Below are 27,757 nucleotides of genomic sequence, written 5' to 3' on the forward strand. Positions count from 1 at the left end.
TGTAACAAGAGTATTATTATAGGGTACCAGCCTAGCACCTTTAATACGTGTCGCCTTGCGATTGACTAGTGATATTTCCTAAAAGCTATTATATTAAACTAGATGAGACTCGCTACTTAATTAGACCAATAACAATATTGACACGTAACTAAGTGTTTGACATCATTAATGCCTTTTAGCATTATTCATGGAAGAAGTAGTACTTGTTTCCTCCAATGAAACACAAAAGTTTATTTGTTAATTAATTTATTTATTTTTAAAGTTTGTACCTCATATAAATCGTGATGTTATATTACCATGAGAATATATATCAAACCTTACATCCTAGAGGAAATCATAATTAAAACCAAAAAAATATTACTAAACTGCATGTTACCTTAATGTAAACAACAAAATATCAAACTCAAAACAACTGTACAACAAGAACAACATAGTAATATCCATCTATATAGTTAATTAACCTCATATATTTGGTAACCAAACTAAAAGTACAAATCACCCAAACACAAAAACCACATATAAAAGCCTATCCATATCAGCAAATCAAAACATCAATTATATTAAGATAATCAAAAATGGCCCCAACAAACTCTCTCAAACTTTTCTCACTACTAATTTCTTCATTATTTTCCATTATCAAAATTACAATGGCTGGAGATCCAGATATCCTTACAGACTTTGTTATACCTCCAAACTTGAGTGCATCAAATATAACAGGCTCATTCTTCACTTACACTGGTCTAAGAACTATATCAACAGCTTCAACCTTTAATGTCACCAAAGTAAGCATGAGCGAATTCGCGGCGCTCAACGGCCAAAGCATTAGCTATGCCGTCCTGCAGTACCCGGGGGGGACAGCTAACCCGCCCCACGTTCATCCTCGCTCGGCCGAGCTCCTCTTACTCATCCAAGGATCTCTAGAAGTAGGCTTTGTGGACACAACTAATAAGCTCTACACACAAACTATTGAAGCTGGAGACATTTTTGTGTTCCCAAAGGGTTTGGTGCACTTTCAATACAATGCCGATTCCAACACATTTGCAGCTGCTCTTTCGGCGTTTGGAAGTGCTAACGCAGGGACATCTTCAGTTCCTAAGGCTTTGTTTGCTAATGATATTGACGATGATGCTTTGGCTGTCTCTTTCATGACTGATGTTGCTACCATTCAAAAGCTCAAGGCTGGTCTTGCTTCCAAGCCATGATGAGGATATATATGAGAATTGTTGGAGCTTGTTGTCATAAATTTGGGTTGTCTTTTTATATTGGGTGATTAATAATGTTATCAAAATGGTGGTATATATATATATATGTGAGCATTGTTATTGGGTATTAGTTGTGCCCAACACCTTCTATGGATGAGATCTCATGATTAGTTAGCGATATTGTCTAAAAAGTATTTTTTTAAGTTATATATGAGACTCAATATTTAATTACACCAATATCAGTATAACACTAAGGAGAGTATTAGGTACCAATAATAATTTTTACCAATTCTCGTATATATTAACATATGAGTTTGACTAATAATATTTTCATGTGTATGTTTGGTTAGTGGTATATATATTTTCACTTTGATCTCTCAGTCTTCTTAGATATCTCATGCTAGCTCTAAATTTCATGATCTCTCTTGGATCATATTACTACTTATTATTCATGTGTGAAGTAAATAATAAGAAAGAGATTTTGAATTTTTGACGTTGTTTCTAAATTTTTTCATTTTTTTAGCACATGCTGTTGAAAATAACCATAGAAGGGATGATGGGGTAAGAAATTTGATATCAAATTTTACATATTTTATTTTAATTATAGTAACAGCTATTGTAGAAGAGTATGCAGTTTTTTTAACTGTATCAAATGGGTCAGGCTTAGGCTAGGGTAAACTAGGGCCGTACTTAGGGCCCACCCGAATTCTAATATTATTTGGTGTTAGATAAATTAACAATTAACCCAAGATCTATTTGTATATAACATAGAACACAATAATAAGATATAATAATTAGGTATGTGTACCTGATTGATCCATAGCAATTATCTCTGATTGATCCACAGCAGTTACTCCAATTTGATAGTGCAATACTATCAACTAAGTCTTCCTCCCTAGATCTCTAAATCAGAAGCAGTTTATTTTCTCTGATTATCAAAAGGTATACAATTGTGATGAGACAATATGTATTTATAGAGTTAGGGAGGGGACTTAGCTACAAAACCCTAGTCTGGGCCGCTCATCAAAGGCTTCAGTCAACTAGAAAAGCCCACACTTCTGCTTCACCTAGACTTTACTCACAGATGCTAAGCCCATTAACAATTGATCACCAACAACATGGGCTAACACAGCAAAGAACTATCCAATCAACCCAAGTTTTAATAAAACCAATAAAATTTAATGTAAGCCCAAATAAAAGTCTAACATTCTCCCACTTGGGCTACATTGATTTTAATACATATATATTATATATCAAAATAATTTTGTTTGAAAACGACTCATGGGTTGAACAACAAGAAAACATTTGTGGCCACTTTAAAAACTGATAGTTCTCTGATAGCATCTCAACATACCGGTCCAATTTAACCTTTGATAATGAACTATGACAGTCATATTGTTTTTAGCTCAACAAAAGACATTCATAATCACAAATACCAAAGTATTAAATCGACATGGTCAATAAGTCTAGTAGTGTGGTAAGGAATTATGTTCAACATGTGATCAATTTAAAATAACATAATATCCTTATCAGTCCTCAATTTCACTGATACCGTGATGCTTAATAAATAAGCCAGTGAAATTAAACATACACCACTTAAAATAAGTAAGTGTCACTAAACTTGCTTAAATAATTAAGCCAACAACATATCATTGTCAATAAGCAAATAAATTTAATAGACAATGATCACAACAATATGAACCACATGCTTTCAATTCAATCATTCTCGAGAATATAACAAAACATAATTGAAAACATATCCATTCAATAATAAAAAATATTGAAACATAAAATGTAGTTCATAACTTTATTCAGAAAATTATAAATAATAATTTCTAAAAACAAACAAAAAACAAAACTCCCACTAACCCAAAAGATCAAAAGATTCTAAAATGCCCATACTAACAACATGTTTATTAAACAGCACGGCACTTAACCCTTTGGTTAGAGGATCAGCTAACATCGACTCGGTCTTGCAATTTTCAATAACAATGTCTCCTTTCTTGACCAAGTCTCTGACAGTGAGATACTTTATTTCCATGTGTTTAGAAGCACTACTAATCTTGTTATTCTTTGAAAAGAAAACAGCAGCATCATTATCACAATAGATTAGCATAGGTGTGGAAATAGAATCAACCACTCGTATCTCCGAAATAAAATTCTTCAGCCACAAAGCTTGCAAAGATGCCCCATAACATGCAACAAACTCAGCATACATAGTAGATGATGTGATCAAAGTCTGTTTGACACTCTTCCAAGAAATGGCAGCACCTGCCAAGGTGAAAATATAGCCAGAAGTTGACTTTAAATCATCTACACAACCACCAAAATCTGAATCTGAATAACCAACAACTCGAAGATTGTCAACCTGCTTATACACAAGCATAAAACTCTTCGTTCTTTGCAAATATCTCAAAACTTTCTTGGCTGCAACCCAATGATCGAGGCCAGGATCAGATAAATATCTCCCAAGAACATTGACTACGAAAGCTATGTCAGGTCGAGTGCAAACCTGAGCATACATCAAACTCCCTACTACACTTGCATAAGGGATGTTCTTCATTGCTCCTCTTTCCAAGTCGTTCTTAGGACATTGCTGCTTAGTGAACTTGTCCCCTTTCAGAATAGGAACAGAACCAGCTTTACATAAATCCATGTTGAACCTTTTGAGCACACGATTAATGTAAGCTTCTTGAGATAAGCCAAGAACTTTTCGATTCCTGTCACGATGGATCTCAATCCCCAAAACATAGGATGCCTCTCCAAGATCTTTCATATCAAAATTGGAAGACAGAAAATTTTTGGTCTCATTTAGGAGTGACAAATCACTGCTGGCAAGTAAAATGTCATCTACATAAAGAACAAGAAAAATATAACGACTCCCACTGATCTTCATATAAATACACTGATCAAACTTGTTCTCTACGAAACCAAACGATGTCACAACCTTGTCAAACTTCAAATACCACTGGCGAGATGCCTGTTTGAGACCATAAATGGATCGTTTCAACTTGCAAACCAAGTGTTCTTTTCCTTTCTCCTTGTAGCCTTCAGGTTGAGACATATAGACTTCCTCATTCAATTCTCCATTCAGAAAAGCAGTTTTAACATCCATTTGATGCAACTCTAAATCAAAATGCGCAACTAAGGCCATAATAATTCTGAATGAATCTTTAGTGGAAACAGGTGTGAAAGTTTCAGTGTAATCAATACCTTCTCTTTGAGTAAAGCCTTTAGCCACTAAACGCGCTTTAAACCTTTCAATCTGTCCCTTTTTATCCCTTTTAGCCTTTAAAATCCACTTACAACCTATTGGTTTAAAACCATCAGGTAATAAAACTAGCTCCCATACACCATTTTTCTTCATGGAGTCGATCTTATCATCCGTAGCTGCTAACAATTTTGAAGATTGTGGACTATTAAGTGCTTCACTAAAAGTGACAGGATCCACAAAATGATCAATATCATATTCTCCTTCTCCAAGATAAACAAAATTATCATGACACTTTGTTGACTTCTTTTGTCTCTGAGATCTTCTTAGAGGAGGTACTTCTGGAATAACTTCTCTTTGTTGATCATTGTTTTGAATAACATCTTCCACAACTGGAATTTCTTCAATGACAGGATTCTCATTAACAATAGGAGCTTCATCATTAATAGGCCCTTCATCAATAATAGGACCTTCATCATCTTCGATATCGGGAGCAATATATTCATCAACACTGGGAGCATTACCAACTGGAGTAGGATGGAGACTACTATTATCATCTCTTGAAAATGACATAGGAATACAAATTCCTTTAGAGGACTCCCCCATTTCAAGAGATGTTGAAGGAATTTTCTCAGCAACATCAAATTCCAGAAATTTAGCAGTTTGAGATTCAACAATTCGCGTACCACGAGTGGGACAGTAAAAGCGATAGCCTTTTGAGCGCATTGGATAACCAATGAAATAACAGCGATTTGTTCTCGGATCTAACTTTTTCAAATTAGGATCATAAATCTTTACTTCAGCTGGACAACCCCATACTCGAAGTTGATTAAGACTAGGCTTCCGCCCAGTCCATAACTCAAAAGGGGTCTTGGGAACAGATTTACTGGGAACACGATTTAAAATATAAGTTGCAGTCATAAGTGCTTCACCCCATAAAAACTCTGGAAGATTTGTTCTACTCATCATACTTCTAACCATATCCATGAGAGTGCGATTTCTCCTTTCAAAGCAACGCCATTTTGCTCGTGTGAACTGTGCATAGTGTATTGAGCAACTATACCATTTTCTTGTAAGTACTCGCAAAAGCCCCATGTGTTGTCCAGATTACGTATAACGACCATAATATTCTCCTCCACGATCGAATGAACAACTTTGATGACTCTTCCTAATTGTTTCTCAACCTCATTTCGAAAAATTTTGAGTTTATCAAGGGCGTCGATTTTTTCTTTAATTAAATATGTGAATCCATAACGAGAAAAATCATCGATAAAAGTGATAAAATACTTATTTCTGCACAACGTGGTGGAATAAGGACCACTGATGTCTGTGTGGATAATTTCCAATAAAGATTGACTGCGGTTTGCAGTCTTCTTTCTTGTTTTAGTTAATTTTCCACGAGTACAATCAACACAAGTATCCCAATCAGAAGCATCAAGAGGAGGAAGTATTTCAGATTTAATTAAACGATCAACCCTTTCTCTGGAAATATGACCTAATCTTTTGTGCCATAACAATAAGGATGTTTCCTTAATATGAGGTCTTTTACCCACAGTATTCACAACATTAAAAGAGGAATCTAAAGGAGCCAATGACAACTTGTAAAGACCATCAGAATAATAGCAATTTCCAATAATTCGAGAGTCAAGCATAATGTCAACATTATCATTTGCAAAATGAAAAGAATATCCTTGTTTAACCAAAAGCGGAAGCGAAACTAAATTCCTTTTAAAAGTAGGAACATAAAAAGTATTGTTCAGAATAATCTTATCACGAGACTGTAATTCAAGAATAAATGTTCCAACATAGATAACGTCAACTCCAACATCATTGCCAACTTTAAGCTTGGACTCCCTCTCACTTGGCTTCCTGAGATCCCTTAGCCCCTGTAAGGAAGCAGAAACATGAACAGTAGCACCACTGTCTAACCACCAAGAATCAATAGGAACATCAACTAGATTAGATTCAAAACAAACACATGCCAATGGATTACTTGATTTTGCTTGCTTCTTTTCTAACCAAGTCTTAAATTTGTGACAGTCTGTTCTCCGATGCCCCAATTTTTCACAAAAGTAACACTTCACATTAGAGTATTTGGACTTTCCATTATTATTCTTTTGTTTATTCTTATGCTCCTTACCATTACCATTCTGTTTTGTAGCACCATCATTTTTACTCTTGAATTTTCCTTTGTTGGGCTTGAGGTGAGAAACATAGTTAGCAGATTCATTCTTCTCCCTTTTAAGCTTGCTTTCTTCAGCTACACACTGAGAAATTAGATCGCTGATAGTCCATGTTTGATTGTAAGTGTTGTAGGCTGTCTTGATAAGGTGAAAGAGGCGGGGAAGAGCATGAAGAGCTCGATGAATAATGAAAGAGTCAGGAAGAGGAATATTATGATCTTTTAACTTGGACTGAACATTCACCAATTTCAGAATAAAATCTCGCACTCCTTTTAATTCATCATACTTAATGGTTGTCATTTCATCCATAAGATGCCCAGCTTCAGCGTTTTCTCCAGTGTCGTATAATTTTTCTACAGCATTGAAAAACTCTTTGGCATTTGTAGTGTCTGGCAAACCACTCAATAGATGTTCAGGAATGGATCTTTTCATAGTAAGAAGACTAAGTCGACTTGACTTTTCCCATTGTGCATGATGAGTTCTCTCGGCAGCTGTACTGGAGTCAGTAAGTTCAGCAGGTTTTTCTTCTCGTAGGCACAAGTCCATATCCATTATGCCTAAAGTAAATTCCACATCTCGTTTCCATGTCTTGTAGTTGGAAGCATTCAAAATATGGATGGAAGCATTATTGTTGTTCACAGAAAAGGAGACTGAAAAATTCAAAAATTAAAACTTGAATAAGCAATATGAGCAATGTATTAGAAAATATTATAGAATCAACTGGTCATTATAAACTCCCATTTGGGGTGAGAATATAACACACACATGATCTACCTTCATGAAGTTAACAACAAAGAAAAAAATACATATCATTTAAGAATTTTATTACCTTTGGGCAAATAAATTTCTTAAAAAATATGTATTAATTCAAGCAAAAAAATAATAATAAATTTATATATTTAAATTATTACCTTTGGGCAAATAATTAAAATATATATATTTAATATTAACTCACTTCATGGAATGTGAACTAATATATGTAAATACTACCTTTGGGCAAGTAATTACACATATAGTCAACCAAAAAATATAATATTTTCTTCAACATGTGAAATTTGGTGATAAAACAATCATTGAAAATTAATAATTTTCAACCAAATTTCCAAAAGAGATATATAATTGCTTTTATTATATTGATAAAAAAAATAAAGTGTCCACCATAACACATTATTTTTATATCAAATAATCAAGTTTTATAACTTTAGAACAACAATTAATCAAAAGATGTGAATATAAGAAAATTGGTGGAGACTACATAGTCAAAACAAATTAAATAAGAGAGTGACTATGTTTTATGGAACGAGAAGAAACTCAAAAAAATTTCTATGATTTACGGATTTTGAAAAATCATCAAAAATTATTTTTAATAATTTTTTAACTGCATAATTATCATTAAAATAATAATAATTATTAAACGGAGTCAAAAAATTAATTAAAAATCATAGAAAAATCAGAAATTAAATTCTAATAACGCTGAAAAAAAAAATCGTCGAAAACGGACCTCGGACGAGGCCCCACGCGCCCCACGCGCCACCTGCCGCGAGTGGGCGTTGCTGGCTGGCGTCCATCTTCAACCTCCAGCGGGTCAGCAGTTCGGGTCACGTGACCCGGTTCGGCCAGTCGGGTCTGCTTGGTTTTTCCGGCCAAAAATTCGTCGAAAAGTGGGGATTTTGGATGGGTTTTGCTCGGGATTCAATTTCTAGTCAATCTACGCTACTAATTTCGGGTATTAAAGGTTAAATCTCTAGATTTCATGGCTAAAAACAATCCCAAAATTGAAGAACACAAAAGAAAAAAAAATTGTAATGCTAACCTTAGTTAAATCCGAAATTAATTATGTAGGAACATTGATAAACAATTAATTATGAGAAATCGATTATCAATTTTAGATCAAAATCAATAAAATCAAAATACACAAATATAATTTCACATTATAATCATATAAACCCTAAAACTTTAAAATTAAAATTCTCTTAATATACACAATGATTTCATGCATATAATATATCAATAGAACGAGAATTTAATAATAAACAAAACCCCTAAAGTTTTAAGATTTAAAAAACAAAAAATTCAACATAAAATAATAACGAAATTAATATGAAATTATGGATAATTAACATATACAAATTAATTATACTAATTAAAAACTGATAGTTCTCTGATACCACATGTTAGATAAATTAACAATTAACCCAAGATCTATTTGTATATAACATAGAACACAATAATAAGATATAATAATTAGGTATGTGTACCTGATTGATCCATAGCAATTATCTCTGATTGATCCACAGTAGTTACTCCAATTTGATAGTGCAATACTATCAACTAAGTCTTCCTCCCTAGATCTCTAAATCAGAAGCAGTTTATTTTCTCTGATTATCAAAAGGTATACAATTGTGATGCGACAATATGTATTTATAGAGTTAGGGAGGGGACTTAGCTACAAAACCCTAGTTGGGCTGGGCCTGCTCATCAAAGGCTTCAGTCAACTAGAAAAGCCCACACTTCTGCTTCACCTAGACTTTACTCACAGATGCTAAGCCCATTAACAATTGATCACCAACAACATGGGCTAACACAGCAAAGAACTATCCAATCAACCCAAGTTTTAATAAAACCAATAAAATTTAATGTAAGCCCAAATAAAAGTCTAACATTTGGAACTATTGACATTTACTCCGTCTAAAGATAGTTGGATTCCTTGATGTTTGTCTTGTTTGATTTTATAAATTAATGTGGAATTTATTGTTTGGGATCATAGAACAAAAAATATTGGGATTAACAGTTTTAACTAACTAATAAGTTAGTTAAATGCTACAATATTAGTTTTGTTATGTTAGTTGAAATGCTGTAGCATTCAACTTAGTTGGTTTTAAGTGCACTTATAGAATTATGTCAAGTCTTTTGTCAATTAAAAGGCTTTAGTTTTTCTTGTAATGTAAGAAACAATTTATACTGAATGCTGAATTGAGAGAGTGGGAGAGAGACTTTGTAAGAGTACAAATCAAAGAGAAGAGAGTTGGGGAACTGAACCAAGATCAGTGATCTTGGAGTTGAACTCAAGCTAAGTTTTAGGACTAATATTCTTTCTGTAATATTTCTCTAGAGTGCACTCAACCTTTCAAGCATTGTAATTCCTCACATAAATGAAGAAGAAAACTCAATAGAGTAACAGAAAGAAAAAATTTGTCAAACTAACCATTTGAAGTATTAAAATTTGCAAAATAATCTCACTTAATTTACTTTATGCAACCATGATGATAGTACAGTATAAAATTATAGTCGTTTTGCGATCATAATGGTCGTTTATGGTCGCAGTGTAACTCATAGTCGTTCTTGCGACCATAAAAAGTTATTTTACTAATAAAAATTTTTGTCAAATTATTTTGCTAATAAAAAATTTCAGCTAATTTTACAAAACCCTCAGAACGTTTAGAATTTGAACTAGTATAAAATTCTTATGTCTTATTCATTTATTTTTCCAGCATTTTTAATCTCTGGTTTGATTTTTGGTTCGATTGTTAATTTGATTGTTCATATTTGGATTGATTTTAACTTGTGTATTAGTTCTTTATTAAGTTCTGTGTTGTGAGTTTACAAGATGCATAAATACAAGTGGTCACATTAAGCAAGAAAATTATTCAAAGAAAAAAAATAACAAGAGTTAAATTTTGCAGCAGAAGATTCCTTTCAATATTTTATTCACTCTGAATCAAATACAAGCCCAATTACAAAACCTTACTCCCGTAGGCCGTACGTATAGCAGACTAAAGTTTTGCATTAAAAAAGGCCACTCCCTTAAAAACGGCATATGTATGAGCCCGAGCTAATATCAATACGATAAAATAACACTAGCTAATATCCAGGGCCGGCCAGAGGGTGGGGCAGCCGGGGCCCCTACAATTTTGGAGGCCCCGAAAAAATTAAAATTAATATATACATATAAAAACATATAATATATAAATATTTAACTCAATAAATTACATGAAAAGCATCCAGCACAGATGGTAAGTAGAGCTTGTGTTACCCTTGAGGTTACGCTAGTCATCTTTAATACTTTTTTTGAAAATACACTTTTTATTCTTTTAGTTATTTGTGAAAAGTTTTACTTAGCATTTCAAAAATAAATAAATAATAATATTATAACTTAAATATTTGTATTACATTATATAAAAAAATATATTAAAGTACTTTTAATTTTAAAATATTCACGTACATTTTTAATGCAAAAAATTATTTATTACATAGAGATAAAAGAATTAAAATTGATATTGTGTCCAAATTTATTTAAAATTTATTTTAATTTTTATTAAAAGAAAATGCCTTGTTTCAAATTTCGCCCTAGGCCTCTCATCACCTTGAGACGGCCCTGCTAATATCTTCACTTCAAAAAAAAAAAGAAACAATTAATCAGAAATTTGAATAACCAACGAGTTTGATCTATTCCGAGAACCAACTACCAAGGGTGTCACTTTGAAGCTGTGAGAAGTAGCAGTGGAGAAATAAGAGTTCTTGAATTGAGCTGGATGAGCAACTCTGACTTGATAATCTCCATGGAAAAGGGAAGCATCATAAAAGCCAAAAGCATTAGCTTGGCCAGTTACGACGTCGTTTAGGAAACCCCACTCGGCCATTAACTTGTCCACAACATCACCAGTTGGCAAGTTTTTGAAATTGTTATCAGTCAAACACATTGCCCAACACCCCTGAGGATGCCACGATGCCCACATCACTATTCCTTTGATCCCAGGGTGAGAGAATAACTCCCTTAGAATATCGTCCAAGTACTTTGCCTACAAATACAATTGTACAAAATCACCATTCTTATTAATTCATTTCATAATTAATATAAAAATTTGTTAATAATCCTAATATTCCATCTCAAAATTAATTGAAAGTGAGTAAAATAACTCATGTTCTTATATATGACTCAATACTTTATCATTTTTATTTCATATGGGATAATGTCCAAAATATTTCCTGTCAAGATGATGACTATTTTTTGCTCATCAAGACATAGTAATTATCTGTATAGGTGCGGATCGAATAAGATCACTTGCCCGCAAGGGAGAGATGACTAATTTTTGCTCATACCATGTTGAGAATCATGGAGTTCCATCTCAAAACCAATTGGTAATAAGTGAAGTAGCCCCTTATTCTTATATAAGACTGAATACTTTACTATTTATTTCATCTGGGATGATATCCACCATAAAATGTAGATAGTGGCCAATATATTTATGATTAAAAAGTTGTTTTAATTTGAGATAGTAGTTAGTAAGAAGTGTAAGACAATACCTGATTGGAATTGCTTTTAACGTCCAATTCAGTGATCCAAACGGGTAATCCAGTAGCAGCAAGAACATCAATGGAAGATCTAACATAAGCAAGATTAGGAACATCAAAGTGGGACTCAAGCCCAATCCCCAATTTCCCATTAGCATTACCAGGAAAGCTTTGTATTTCCTTCAATTTCTTAAGGTACTGAGTTGGATTGGCCAAAGAATCACCAGGGCTCTCTATAGTGTTATACTCATTCAAAAACATAATGGTACTCGAATCAGCCCCAAAAGCCAAATTATAAAACTCAGCCGAAGCATTACCATTTCTAAGCTGTGTCTCAAAAAACTTATTGTGCAAATTCTCGTTGACCACATCCCACGCAATGACTTGACCTTTGTACTTTCCCATGACTGAGTTGAGCCTCTTAGTGGCTGCAGAGTAGAGTTGTTGGCCCGAAAGTGATCTCACCCAATATGGCTGGTATTGAGGGTCATCCCATACAACGTTGTGGCCTCGGACAGAGATTTGTTGTCCTTTGGCGAAACTGAGCATTTGGTCGGATATAGAATAGTCCTCTTTGCCTTGGGTTGGTTCATTACTGTACCACTTCATTTCGTCCTCGAATGTGGTTACGGTGAATTTCTTTGATGTGAACCAGCTTTTGTAAGCTGGGTTGGTTAAGATGAGCTTGTTTATTGCGCACCCGAATGGGAAATTGGGTTTGTTTCGTTCAATCAAGATTGTGGCGTTTTGTATTGGATTGCCTCTTCTGTCCACTACACTGATTCTAACGTTACTCTTCCGTACCTGACCAATGACAATTATTATTATTATTATTATTATTATTATTTTTGAGAAAAGAAAACTTGAATAAGCAATCAAATGGTTCATCATTATAGAAATGAAGTCCAAGGAGCATCGATCCCTCGAATAATATGATCAGAAATAAAATAATAGATCTCGTTAGAAAGTGAGCTACATTGTGAGTAGATCGTTTAATAAACTTTAAAAAAATATGTTGAACTTCTGATAACTTGGAAGACTATAAGAGAATATGTTTCAAGATCAACACTCCTCCATTTGTTGGTTCTTAATTAGCAAAGAATTAAGTTATATACAAATTGTGAGTATGTGAAATAATGGGTGGCGCGTTGATTAGTTATATTTTCTAAAAGTTATTTTCTTAAATAATATGAGATTTAATATTTAATTATATCAATAATATGACACCGAGAAGTGTGTTAGATACCAATAATATTTTTTAGCAATTCTCGAGGATTTATTATTACCTTTTGAATGGAGTGATATTGATGGGATTTCCACTGCTTTTGAGTAAAAGGTTGGAGTGAGATGCTATCAGCCCAGATGTCAACTGATGTGTTATTGCTCTGTAATAATATGGTTCATATTAAGTTGTTAAATAAAAAAGAAAGCTGAAATTTAAAGCAAAATCGATACTAAATTGTACCATTATTATACACAAGAGATCGAATTGTGACAACAGGTTTGATTAGTATTGTTTAAAAGTTAATCCCATAATCATTATTATATATAATTGATTGAACTGACCTCAAAATAGAGATCTGCAACACCTGACTCATCAACAGTGAGACCCCCTTTGAGAAAAGACCAACAATGAGATTGAGCAACAACAGAACCAGCATGTTTGAATCCATTCTTTGTTTTGAAAGTAGCTCTTACTGGGACATGGTTTCCCTTACTCACTTGTATCCAAGCTACATTTTTATATATGTTATAAGCCAAAATAATGCATAATAATGATCACTTAGAAACAATATAACATAAATAATTTAGTTCAACAATACCTGAAAATGTGTAAAAGTTGTTCTTTTGAAGGTAAAGCCTCTGTGATACACTATCATAAGGTTGGTTTCTGCTGTGAGCCACAATGAATCTGTTGCCCTCTGATTCTTTGTGTAGTAATTTGGCATAACCAAATCTAGACCATCCTTTTAAGCCATTATCCAATTCTGGATTTGTTATTATCCCACCTCCATACTGAGCTTTCTCAGGTTTTCTAACACACTGGAAATTGGAGAAATAAAGAAAGGGTATAAAAATAAAAATACCATTTTTCTTAACACAAGCTTAAAATTTTAGTGGTAATCAAAATTACCTCAATGTGGGCTGAGTAATCATAGGATAAAGCATTGGCTCCTAAACCTGCATAAATGTACACAATTAATGTCTGATTAACTTGTGGTTATTTTTTATTTTATGATTATGGAAAGTAACTTGTATAGAGTTACTAAGTAATTAAAATATATTAAACAAAATAGTTATTTTTTTTGCTATGTCCTAACTCCTAAGGTTAATAATCGAAATATATGCAGTACTAAAAACTAGTCTATAATATATGATTTGATTATAATTTCATTCAAGACACATGTACGGAATTAGCAGGTTACTTGTTTTGTCCCTATTAATTTTTTTAAAAAAATTCAAGATGAATGAATAATCAATTTTATTTTGTATCCACAATTTGTGGAATTATGTAGATTTATATTTATATTACTAGTCAATATTTATAAGTAACCAAAATAGAAATTTGTGTCTTTGACAAAGAAATTATACATAGCAATGATTTTAGAAAAAATTAAACATTTGTATAGACAAGAATAGACATTGATATTTATATAAAAAAAACAAAACAGGAAACTACATTGTATATTACTGTTATTATTTATTTATTTATTTTTTAAAGGGACTGTCTTATTTTTTTAAAAAAAAAGAAAAAAATCTACCAAAAATACAAAAATTATGGTTTCCCAATATATAAAACAAAGAGGTCCCTTCCTTCTATGTGGTAATTAAAAAAAATGAGTAATGCTAGAGATAAACTTAAATTGTACATAATGAGGTGTGCATTAAATTTTAACCATACATAATAGTACTTTTAATTTAACAACTAACCTTTTTCATTAAAATTTATAATAGTTTTTTTTAAAAAAAACAAAAATACAGTTTTGAATCTAAAATGAAACTAAATAATCGCTCTCTCCAAAATAAACAAATAAAATACGAGCATTATAATCTCACACATTGGTAATAGAGTTTTGAGATGTGAATTATAGTACAATCACTAGGATTAAACAAAATTACAAATTGCTAAGAACAAAAACAAAAATTGCAAATTCTTCTTTATATTGAGTTATACATTTTTATAGTGTTTTATACATGTTAATATTACTATATTAGAGAGACAAAGTTACCTGTGTAAAGGAAAATAATACTACACAGCAGCTGCAGAACCATAATATTGTTTTTTCCTCCAACTTTCATTATAATATATTATATGCAGTGATATTCCCACATATATATGTATAGAAAAATTATATAAACTAAATTAAGATCGTATAATAAATATAAAACAGTACTAGTAATAGTCACGACACTACAGAGAGAGAGAGATGTAATACTATAATAAACTAAAATAAAATGTAATATGATAAATTGAAATGTGAAGAAAGATTTGGATTGTATTTATAGTGAATTGTACTGAGAGAGTTTAGGTGTAAATTAAATGAAATTAATTTTGTTAGGATACCCATTCTGAACACTCTCTTTCTCTTTTTCACATAATTATGAGGTTTTTCCTCTTTAAAAACAGAATAATATATTCCAAATATACTTCTGTTCTTATCTTCTCTCTTTCTTTTTTTTTTTTTTTCTAATAAGGCAGAGAGAATCAACATTAAATATGGCTTTCCAATTCAAATATTCAATCCAGTGATTTTTTCTAATTAAACACAATTAATGCCAACTTATTTTATATATAATTATATATTATTCAAAAACAAAAACAGGAAAGAATGTTGGAATTATACTATAAATGTAGAAATAATTTTATGGCTGGATTTCTTAACATTTATATAAATTCTTCTTATCTGCTTAATTAATTCAATGAATACACATTAATTTGGCTTCCATATATATATACATATACAGTGTTCATGTTTGGAGAGGGAAACTGAATAATTAGATGGATATTTATTACATTTTATATGTGTATATAGTATTACTATATTAATATTATATACATTTTTTTTTCTTTTTTTAGTGTATGCATATTTTTGTAAGGGTATTAATACTTTATATTTATATATCAATAATATACATTTTATTTTTTCTTATATTAGGGTAAAGAGATTCGAATTTTAATTTAGACATCTAAGAAGAGATGTAAAATTAATAAATTATGTCTATGACCACATGTATATATATACATATTTTAATCATTTTTATTTTTATTGTTTGTGTTTTATATTTACTATTAGTTTTGTCTTATTTTTTTTAATTAATTAGCTTAGATATTGTGAGAGTTTTTTTTTCATGGGAAAAAATGACTTCATTAAAACCTCAAAAATAAACCCACTAGAAAAAATCTCAAAAGAGAAAAAAGTTTCACACAATATCATTAATCATAAAAGTCTGTCTACAAAACAGCAATACAATCTAGGTAATAATAGTGAGGCCATCAAATAATAATCATTCAAGGAAAATGCTAATTTAACTAAAGTGTGAGCCACACTAGTAGCAATCCTAGATACAAGAAAAAAATATCCATAAAATGGTTACAATAAATAAAAATATCTCTAACAATGCAAGACTATCAACCTTGCTAATGAATAATAGCATTGATAACAAAATGACAGTTAGATATTGTGAGAGTTTTTATTTGGTATGTGAATATTTAACATTCATTATAGAGATAAGAGATTTTGCCACTAAACTCTCCCAGCAATGGTTTTATTTGCACTTAACTCTTTAAGTTTAAATTTTGATGGTAAATTTTTTTAAATTACTGTGCTGTTAGCAAATTTAAGGTATCATCCGATTAACTGTCACCGTGAACTGCTTATATGTACACGTGACACGTTTATATTATTTTAAAATTGAAAAAACAAATGAAATATTTAAAAAATAAAAAATATTATAAATTTTAAATATATTTTTATAATTTTTAATTAATAATATTAAGTGTACCAATATAAAAATAAATGACACTTTAAATTTGCTAACAATTCACTAATTTGGAGAGTTTCACCACCGAAATTTGAGCTTGGAGTACACATAACAGTACACATATATATTGTTGCATTATTTAATCTTAGTCAATACTTGTTGACGCAGTTTTCGTCGACGGATTTAAGAAGATCGTAAACGAGTAAGATGAACACAAGTTAATGTCGATAATAATTAAACCAGTTCATGGAATGATTTGGCAATGACGAACAACAAATTTTTACAGTAGTTCACCTTCTTTTAGCGGTAATAGGCTAGTCCACTTGTAATTTGATTGATCTCAATGCTCAACTCTCCACAGTTATGTTCTCCTAAAATTCAGTTCTCAAGTGAGTTTTGAGAATGGGAGAGTGTATGTCTCTTACAATCAATTTCATAACCTTTATATAGGTTTAGATCATAAGGTAGGGTTTCTTAACCTGATTATGTATTTTTTTTAACCTGGATTAAGTTACATTTAAAATACATAAAATAATAATAAAATAATCATTCAAAAAATAGATTTCTGACTATATTTTTGGAGTAGTTCCAATAGCACGTGCCTTTCGCACTAAACGAAGCTAAATGGTCATGGGCACGCGTGGGGAGCCAATTGGATCTCTTGATGGTTTGTGCCAATCAGGTCCTTGAGGTGACTTAGTAGTTAAAGAGCTTTTTGCACTTTGGCAGCTGATGGAAAGAGGAGCTTAGCATGCACAATGTGCTGCCTCGATAGGAGGTGGCACAATGTGCTCCCTTGATAGGTGGTAGCGCAATGTAATTCCTAGGTAAGAGGTGGCACACTATTATCCATTGGTAGGAGGTAGCGCAATGTACTCTCTTAGTAGCATTTCCGTATCTAGAATAAAAATTTATGCACAATTATATTAGACTTTTTGAGGTATTTCCTCCATGTTTATCATAATTTTATAATATTATGATGGACTTGTAGAAAAAATAATTCTCAAGATTTTGAACTCAATACCCGTAAATATTGATATTACCGAAAGTATAAATATGTAGAAAAACACCAATATTTTTAGGCATTTTAGAAAACTAACAATAAAAATAAAAATAATCAACAAAGATCCCTCTAGTCTTTAAGTAAGCCTTTTCCTTCCAACATAACCATCGAGCCCTTCCAAAAACGCTCTCAAAGAGCTTCAAAACACATTTCAAAGGAAAGCTTAAAGAGAAAACCAAAGATTGTTGGAGATGATTCAAGCTTGAAGATCATCATTGAGTAAGTTATTCTCACCCTTTTCCTAATCAATTTTATTTTCCATGTTAAAATGCATAGAAACCATGAATGTTTAGTGTTCTTCAAACTTTTTCATTAAAAATCCTCTTTTTGCTTATTTGATTTTTGCTAATGTTGTGAAATTTGATTTGTAATTTTTAGAATCTAAGAATGGAACTTAGTAATATAGTCTATGGGTTATCTATATCTAGTTTTTATTTTGAAAATGGTAGAGGTTTATATATTTGGTGTGATTTAGGTAAATTTTTTGAAAAAAATGAAGAACATAATGATGATGGTGATGAATATTTGAGGTCTCTAGTTTGATCTAAAAAAATTTGAATTTAAGAGTAAAAGTGTGTTTGTGGCTATTTAGGTTTTTGGAAATAAAAAAAATAAAAAATAAAAAGAATAAGAAACAATAGTGGGCGTTGATGACGTCCTTTTTTTTCTTTTCTTTTTTCTTTTTATATATATAAACTAGTCATTGTTATGTCCCTTTGGCCATACCACTTATTTTGTTTTATTTATTGTTTAAGCTAAAATAATGAAAATGGCTGAAATAAAATAATATATATACTTATTTATGTGTACATCTTTCTATTTTATATGTTAAGAGTTTAAAAAAATATTGAGAAAAATATTTTGGTCAATAATTAATTAAAATAATAATAAAAAAATATCTAAACAAAATTATTTTCCTAAAAAAGTTTATGCACTTTAATTTAGAATTACATTACTTTTTTGTTGACTAAATTTTGTAATGAGTTTTTTTTTCTTTTTATTTTTTTTTTAAAAAATATACATTATAAAATATAAATATATTAGTGAAAAATTTGAAAATAAATTTGCGTTTGCTGAACTCTAACTTAATATTATAATATTACATGAATAAGCCAATAATATTATAATATTAAATTAATATAATGGATACAATTATTTGAAATTAGGGTATTAATTAATTAAATCTTCACATATTTTTTTTTTGAAGACCCAATTATCTGTAAATGCTATTATATACATTAGAGTAATTTTTTAGAAAAATTTACTACTATTACTTATCAAATATATATATTTATATATGAGTATTGTTATCTTTAAAAAAACTATTATATTAAATTATATAAGACACGCTACTTAATTACACTAATAAAAATATAATACTTTTAAATGTATTAATTTACTAGTGCATTTTAATATTTCTTTATATATTAGGAAAAAAAAATATATGTATAAATATATTGCATAATATTTATTTATTTATTTATTTATATTTTTGTGTGTTTTAACATTTTTCTCTTAGATAATAAAAAATACATTAAATATAATGTAACATATCTATCAAATCATGCTCCTCGAACTTTGATATGTACTAAATCATGACTCCTGTACTTTCATCCATGTTAGACATTTTTACTAAAATTAGAAAAAAAATCCTTAAATCCAACAATCTCAATAGTTTAGGGGGCAATTTTAACGACCTTAAAAGTTCAGGGGGCAAAAATCCTAATTAGCCATAAATAATTAAACTATTACAAATACGACAAAATTTGAGCAACACTTGTCAAAAATACCATAAGGCTTGAAAATAAATATGAAAAAAAAGTTTCAAGTTTCAACAATGCAATAATTATTGAGCTTAAGTTGGACCTTCACATATTGGACCTAAATAAATAAGAGGTTAAATAAGAGAATGGTGATCAGGATCTGAAGGGAAAGAAGAAGTAAAAACTTCTTTGAATTGAAATAATTTTTGACTTCTATCCTTCCTTTTGTCCACGGACATCATCATCAGACACCGCCTGATAAAATTTCTTCTCCTTTTACTAAGAGTAGTAGCATGAAAATACTTGGTATTGTTGTCCCCCTCACGAAACCAACATTCCCAAGATTTCTGCTTCCATATCTCATATTGACACGATTCCACCTCATCAATTTCCAAAACATTGTCCGCCTCCATTTGAAGATTACTTCGAGACGGGATCTGAGCTTAGATCTGAAGTAACAAATTGTTAAACTTAAGTTTCTCATTAAAGAAACCAAAAACTTCTCGATTCTATTTTAATAAAAAGCGATGAGTATAAGCCAGTCTCCCCATCAGCTAAAAGCTTTTAACACCAATTATTTCAAGCTCCCAGGCCTTTTTAATAACTTCTTTATAGCTTGCATCCCTCGATCAAGCATCAAGATACCGAAAAGGAGTGTGAAAGTGCTCACAATTGAGAAGAAGATCAAGAACAATAGGGGCATGGTCTGAGTCTTTAATAGCAAGCATCCGAACCCTAGCTCTAGGAAAGGAAATCAGCTAGTCTGAATCTCTAACCACAAATTAAGGCGCTCCCTAATGAGATCAAAAACTTGTTGACTGCTGGACCAGGTGAAATGATTTTCAACACAACCTAAATCCACTCCACCAAAGATACTAAGAAAATCAAGCAAACATTTATGGTCAGCTTCTTCCACCAGATTACCTTCAAACTTGTCATCTTGACACATAACCATATTGAGATCACCCATCAAAACCTAAGGGGAATCGATCCCTGTAATCTCCAGAGCTAAATTCTCCCAAAAATCTGCCATTTCATATCTCATTGGAGGGTTGTAAACAAAGGAACCAGACCAATCTGGGCCATTGAGGATGTTATGAAATAAAATAGAGATTCTAGATAAATCATAAGATAAAACTTGAATATCAATGCTACCTTCCAACAAAGGCACAAACTGCCAACAGTATTAGAGGCACCAACCATCGAAGCATCCACAAAACCTAGACTTTGCCAAATCAAATTCACCCATCTACCATCAAACTTAGTTTCCATAAGAAAGAGGACATTTGAATCTTCTTTAGAGACAAGGGTCTGAATAGCCCTTTTTTCCAGCGAACTAGCTAGTCTGCGAAAACTCCATGAAATGATTTTCATGATGATTTGGGGGACATGATAAGGCCCGCCTCCTCAGCTATGAAAAAATCCCGCTTATTGGGAGAGACCTTGTGACCCGCCGGTGGGGACCTCACATCAAACCAATTAGAACGCTCCCCATCACCTCCTTCCAAACCCTCCTTGAATACTTGAGTCCACATGATGACTTTGCTCAACATCCTCTGTCTCGTTCAATTCCTTCCCTTTTTGGCCTGAGAAAGGGGGAGGACCAGAGGATTTGTGACCAAAAATTGATTTCGGGATAACACCAATAGGCCAACCCATATTGTCAAAGCCTTTTTTATTCCTTTTAGTTGAAGCTTTCTCCTTACTCTGGGAAGTCTCTACATCTTTATCACCAAGATGACTCTTAAAATAGTGGCCACATGAGCTATATCAACTTCAGGGATGTAATGCTCAACTACAAAATCATTACACCAAATTTTAAAAGAGTTGTCTCCACCCTGGACCACTTTCCCCTTCGGGTTGATTAAGGTTGTTTTTTTAATAGTTGGATCCTCTGCCCTAGGATTCAAATCCTTAGCACTACCGGAAGGGCATTCATCACCCGTATCAGTTGTAACTTAACCTTAGACACCACCTCATCTTGCTCCATACGGATGCACTCTTGATAATCTTCCACTTCAAGAATCGCAAACCCACTCTCCAAACGAGATCTCAAACGGAGCTAGGGACCATAAAGGGGTACACTTCTACCATCGGTAAGAGAGACCATTCTTTTTCGAGCTGAACAAGAGAGTTCATCATGACCAACAAGGACACATTTACAACAGACCACAAGGAGCCACTCATACTTGAAAAATCTCTAAACCTTAATACCATCCTCATTGTCGAGACTCAGACGAGCAACCAACGGGGTATTGAGGTCAAGAAGAACTCTCAGATAATGATTCACAAGCATTTCGTTCTTCCACACCTTAGTAGTGGAGAGGCACTTTCCTACTTGGTTAGCAAGATGGATTGCATTCCCATTTGTCATAAATCTCACAGGAACCCTTAAGGCATGGGACTTTGGTCTTTATGTAAAGGTTTTTTGTTGATGCCTCTCATTTGTCATAGAAGGTCTCGATAGTATTTGGAAACCTCACCACAACTGACTCTTTTACGCACTTACCCCTAGAACCCACCACTTTGAGGAGGGATAAGGAAGTAGTGGTTGACATTGAGAGTGACCCTTAGAATACTATGGTGTTGGATGACTATGACCTTGAAGATCCTTTTATTTTTTATATATATACTTATTTACACTTCTGGCCATGTTCATATGCTAATAAAATGATGTTGTTTTTGTGTATATTGCGATATTAATGTTGTTCTTCTTTCTCTTGCAGATTTAGGTATGTCCCATCACTTGCTTGCATGTTATGACGAGACTGAGGATGCAAATGCGTCCGGAGACGAGAACAATGTCCAAACCCTTCCTTCAATCCCTTGGGACTATTCTCAGCTGAAGAGACCTTGCCCCGTGGCGATAGAAGGCGATGATAATGCTCAAGCCTCTTCCTCTGCCCCATGGACCAGCGGGTGCATCAGGAGGCCTCCTATCAAGTTGCTCAAAATTCATCATGATAGTGATACAATTCAGATGCTTGAATCTGTGCACGACAACTCTGATCTCTTGGTTCGAAAGACTTCCACTATGGAGGTGGTGCACGACATGTCTAGTTACGAGGGTGATACTTTCACTAGTGGTGTCCAAGATATTATTCGAGTAAGTGATGGACTATACACCAAAATGTATTAATAATTGCATGTCTTCTCATGTGTATGCTCATTTTTTTTTTATGATCTCAGCTCCTTTTGTTGTGATGTTTTTTTTTTTCTAGGGTGTAGTTCAACTCATGGTCTCCCAATGTGGTTCTTCGAATTTACAAGAGAAGCTGGCTTTCACAGAGGCGACCATTGAGGAGCTAAAAAAAATCTCCGCTCTTTTGGATGCAAAATACAAGCATGATACGGATGAGCTCGAGGACATCCTTGGTAAGAAGACATCAAAACTTCTTGCAATAAAAAAAGAGTTAGACGAGCAAAATGAGCAAGTGCAGTACTACATCAATCAGAACTTTGCTTATGCAAAGAAGGCTAAGGCGCTAGAAAAGGATGCCCAAGAAAATGATTTGAAGGTCAAGGCACTAAGGGATACTATTCATAAGCAAGAGGAGATGATGGCAAGAGACCGCCATAAATACAAGCGTATCTTTGACAACCAATTTTATCAGTTATGGAAAAATAACCAAAACCTTGACCTTTCGTACATGCCTCCCCGCATCAGAGATAAGGAACTCATCAAGTGCAAGGCAAGATATCTTCGGGAAGTCGCACTTCCTCCCAATACTACTGTCCTCGTTGTTGGTACTCCTAAGGACCTGTCTGGTGGTACTCCTCCTGATGCTACTCCTATGAACCAGTCTGGAGATACTCTTCCTTGAGATTTTTAACCTGTGAGCTATTTATCATGAGTGCATGTGCTCTTTGTTTTTGTTCAGTAGACTATGTGCATGATGATTTTGTGTTTCACTTTCCTTGGTCACTCTTTATTTAAATACTGGATACACTCTATTTTTTCTAAGTTATCCTTAGTTAGATAGCTAATTATATGAGTTCTCTCTTAAAGCTCCCTTGAGTAACATGCTTCGCTTATTAGTTTTTTTATTTATTTATTTATTTTTTTTTTGAGTTAGCACTCACTTTCTAATTTTAAGTGTTTATCATGTGATTATATTTAATCCATTCTTTCCATTAGGATTTTTAGCTTAAGCGTTTGTGAATTTTTTATTTTCTTAATGAAAACTGTATAATTTAAGTACGAGTATCTATACTTTTATGGCCCCCAAGTAACTATAGTTTAGCTAGGTTACTTGTTTTTAAGTTTGGCAATGTAATTATAATTATTTTTGAATAATTAAATATTTTTATTTAAAATTAGAATTATTAAGAACATTAATAATTACTAAGAACATTACGAAGAATAAAAAAAATAAAGATTTAAAACAAAATAAATTGACTAAGTACTAAACTAAATGAGTTGTTAATATATTCATGCCACACAGATGGGACTCTAAACTATTAGTAGTATCACTTCAAGTGCTCATTATTCCATGCACGTGGTACTCGTTCTCCATTGAGGCAGGCAAGCTCATACACTCTCGGCCTAATGGCTGCTTCAACTTGATATGGGCATTTCCAGTTAGGACTAAGGACTCCAATTGTTGGATCACGTGTTGCTAGGAACACTCTTCTTAATACAAGGTCGTGCATCATGAACTCTCTATTACAGACACGCGAGTCATAGTACATCTTTACTCGTTGTTGGTGAGCAGTATTGCATAACAAAGACTCCTCTCTTCTTTCATCAAGCATGTCTAATGCTTCTTCTAGGAGTAAGTGGTTACAATATTGCTTGTAGTAGTGTATAGGAACTTATCAATACAAGCTATGATTGGACAATGAATACAAAGAACCCAAAAGCTTGTAAAAGTTACAGAGCTTAAGAGTTAGGCCTTTATTTATAGTAGTAGCAGTACAAAGAAGAGAAAGGAAAATACAGTTGGAAAGTAGAGAACAGTTACAACAGAAATAACGGAATGAATAACAGACTCAAGGGCACCACTGCCCAACTAGTTTTTCAAATTGAAGAAAGATGGAGAAGGCTTGAGACTTAAGGGTCATTGGAAATATCTAAGTAAACCGACTAAAGTCATCAACAAAGTGAATATAGTAGCGAAAGCCTTCTTTGGATGGTTCATGAGATGGCCCCCACACATCCGTGTGAACCAATTCTAAGGGCATAGAGGCCCTTGAGGAGGATAAAGGGTGATGAACTTTATGTGTTTTACCAAGTTTGCAAGCATCACAGAACTTGAGATTTTTTAAGGAGCTACTAATATTTAGTTTATTGAGGACTGTGGCTAGAGTCCGTGGGGCTGGGTGTCCTAATTTAGAGTGCCAAATATTGATATCTTTATGAAAATCAACATGAAAAGCCTCAGATAAAGGTGCTGAAACATCAAGATTTTTATTACTATCAGAAGTGTTACAAGATGAGGAAACTGTAGAAACAGTTTCTTTATTACAAGATGTTGTACAGACAGAAGCATTAGAAGTGGTAGAGGCTTTTGTGGCTAAGTGACACTCGAGCTCGACATGAGCAGAAGAGCCTAAGGACTTTGTCAGCATGTACAAGCCATTTTTAACCCTCCCTTTGAGCAAGATTTTCCCGGTTATCTTGTCTTTAACAAAACAACAAGTGGAATGAAACTCAAGAAAAACATTGTTATCTTTGGTTAGCTGAGAAACACTGACAAGGTTTTTGGTTATTTTAGGAACTTTAAGAGTAGAATGCATATGTACTGGAGTGGAAGAGGATGGTAGATAGTGGTTACCTATGTGAGATATTTGGAGTCTTTTGCCATCACCTACAGCAAGTGTGTCATGACCATGATAGGGAATTTCATAGTCTAGATTTTCCATTCCAGTGGCAACATGCTTGTTGGCTCCTGTGTCAGCATACCACTCAGCATCATGGGCAAAATCCTGAACCATGGGAGAGCTATAGGGAGCCACATCTTCTTCCTCAATTTCTGTAAGATAAACATGAGAATCACCAGACTTGGGAGGAATGAATGTCTTGTCAAACCTGTAATGGCAAACGGCAGCAGTATGCCCAGTCTTGAAGCAGACTTGACAAAGAAGTCGAGAGGGGGCCATTCCTCGACCAAAGTATCTGCCAGAAGGGCGATTAGATTGAGAAAAGCCATGTACACGGTTTGGATTTGTTGCAGATCGAGAATTAGGCAAACCAGAAGCAAATCTTGGGGAGCTGGTGGTGAGATTTGCCATCAGTTTTGACGAGGAGTCATTGACAGTAAAGTGGCGTTCAAGGCGACTTTCATGAGTGAGGAGAAGAGATTGAATCGACTCAAATGAGAGATTGTCGACTAAGCTGGTAACATGAACAACAACTGGGTCATACTCTGACCCTAACCCATTGAGAAGATGCATTATCAAATCACTTTCGTCCATTGGATGCCCAGCTGTGGATAAAGAATCTGCAAGAACTTTAACCTTGTCATAATAATCCGAAATGGAAAGGTTACCTTTCTGGATTGTTGATAATTGGGACTTGATCTGCAACAATCTTGCTTTCGATTGAGAGGCAAATCTCTGTTCCAAAGCTTTCCATGCCGTGGATGAGGATTCATATTGAGCTAAAGAACCAAGAATGGTTTCGGACATTGAAGATCGGAGCCAACTGAGTAGCAATTGATCCTTTCTGCGCCAGGCCGAGAATTCAGGGTTGACATTGCCATTAACGAGTTGAGCTGGTGGAGGAATACCAGTGAGGAGAACATCATCAAGGCCATGGCCAATAACAGTAGGGATAACTTGGGATTTCCAAGCCAAGAAATTGGATCCGTCAAGCTTGACAGTAAGAGATGAATTTAGAGAATGCTGGAACGGATTCCAGGATGAAGAAGGAGCAGGCGGCGGCGGTGGTGGTGGCCCTTGAGTCTGGGCAGTGGTGCGCGGTGGATTGTCGATGATTGAAGGATCCATTATCGACTTTCGTCAATGGCTTCTGATACCATATAGGAACTTATCAATACAAGCTATGATTGGACAATGAATACAAAGAACCCAAAAGCTTGTAAAAGTTACAGAGCTTAAGAGTTAGGCCTTTATTTATAGTAGTAGCAGTACAAAGAAGAGAAAGGAAAATACAGTTGGAAAGTAGCGAACAGTTACAACAGAAATAACGGAATGAATAACAGACTCATAACTACTTGACTGTATCATAGTGAACTTGGTGTGAGGTGACTTGAGTTTCAATAGGGACCATCACCTCACTCCCATAAGTCAGTGAGAATGGAGTGTGTCCCGAAAGAGTTTGGTGTGAGGTCCTATAAAACCAAAGCACCTGAGGGAATTCCTCTGGCCATATTTAAAAAATTACATAAACAAAAAATATATATAAATACATGTATACACTTGAAAAAAAATTGGCTCCTCCTAATAAGTTCACTTAATTCTGTCATTGTCTAGCCCGATATATTATATACTCCATTTATTTATTTTTATCTTTTTTTAAAAGTGTTAAAAGAGAAAGAGAAAAAAAAATAGTGATAAAAAAACTCCAATATTACAGAAAATAGGTTATATGCATCAAAAAATAATATGATATTTTCATTTTCATTTTTTCTTAGAAAAAAAATATTTCTAAAATTGGTATCTTTATTCATGTATTTTTTTTTTACTATTTTATAACTAAATCTTCAAAATATTTATCACACCAATAAGTAATGGTACATTGGTACTTATGAAGGGATGTGAGAATTTTTTAAGTAAAATTAGGAAAATTTACATGGTATATTAACTTTTACTATTTTTTTATAAAAATACTGTCAGACGGTATTTTTTACTTTTTTACTGTATTTTTTTATAAGTTTCATACTGCAGTATACTGTGTTAAGTTTTCACTGGTGTTCTACTGGTTTTTTTTAGTTGTACTACTGTTATTTTGAGTTGTTTTGTTTTGTGTTTTACCAGTGTTTTATAAAAACACAGTATTTTTAAAAACTTTTTCATGTGACAGTATTTCTGTAAAAATTAACCAAAATTTCAGTATTTTTTGTAAGTTTCCCTAAAATTAATAAGTAAAAATAAAA

The 27,757-nt window shown here is 33.0% G+C and overlaps 3 protein-coding genes across 5 annotated transcripts; 2 read left to right on the top strand and 1 right to left on the bottom strand.

Annotated features, from left to right (window-relative positions):
* The first annotated feature begins 519 nt into the window (after positions 1–519).
* Positions 520–27,509, top strand: LOC115705971 (germin-like protein 9-3). Of its 2 annotated transcripts, XR_009685241.1 has the most exons (2): positions 556–1,290; positions 27,444–27,509. XR_009685241.1 is itself a non-coding variant. In XM_030633468.2 (1 exon), the coding sequence occupies exon 1, from the start codon at positions 576–578 to the stop codon at positions 1,200–1,202; it is 627 nt and encodes a 208-aa protein (XP_030489328.2). In that variant the 5' UTR covers positions 520–575; the 3' UTR covers positions 1,203–1,254. The 2 variants fall into 2 exon arrangements, 1 of the variants encoding a protein (XP_030489328.2); XM_030633468.2 differs by lacking the exon at positions 27,444–27,509 and having other exon boundaries at positions 520–1,254.
* On the bottom strand, positions 10,975–22,071 carry LOC115714815 (endo-1,4-beta-xylanase 5-like). Its single transcript, XM_061105910.1, has 9 exons — positions 21,904–22,071; positions 21,622–21,759; positions 21,196–21,440; positions 20,853–21,042; positions 13,712–13,982; positions 13,455–13,621; positions 13,175–13,273; positions 11,901–12,692; positions 10,975–11,395 (listed from the first exon to the last, which is right to left on the bottom strand). The coding sequence occupies exons 1-9, from the start codon at positions 22,069–22,071 to the stop codon at positions 11,009–11,011; spliced, it is 2,457 nt and encodes an 818-aa protein (XP_060961893.1). The 3' UTR covers positions 10,975–11,008.
* LOC115719969 (uncharacterized) lies at positions 17,890–23,709 on the top strand. Of its 2 annotated transcripts, none has more exons than XM_030649157.2 (3): positions 17,890–18,153; positions 22,424–22,803; positions 22,919–23,709. In XM_030649157.2, exons 2-3 carry the CDS (start codon positions 22,432–22,434, stop codon positions 23,519–23,521), a joined length of 975 nt encoding a protein of 324 aa, XP_030505017.2. In that variant the 5' UTR covers positions 17,890–18,153; positions 22,424–22,431; the 3' UTR covers positions 23,522–23,709. The 2 variants fall into 2 exon arrangements, with proteins under 2 accessions (XP_030505017.2, XP_030505048.2); XM_030649188.2 differs by lacking the exon at positions 17,890–18,153 and adding an exon at positions 19,647–21,793.
* Positions 27,510–27,757: the final 248 nt, after the last annotated feature.

This window comes from Cannabis sativa, chromosome X, assembly GCF_029168945.1.
Source record: "Cannabis sativa cultivar Pink pepper isolate KNU-18-1 chromosome X, ASM2916894v1, whole genome shotgun sequence".
Taxonomy (NCBI): Eukaryota; Viridiplantae; Streptophyta; class Magnoliopsida; order Rosales; family Cannabaceae; genus Cannabis; species Cannabis sativa.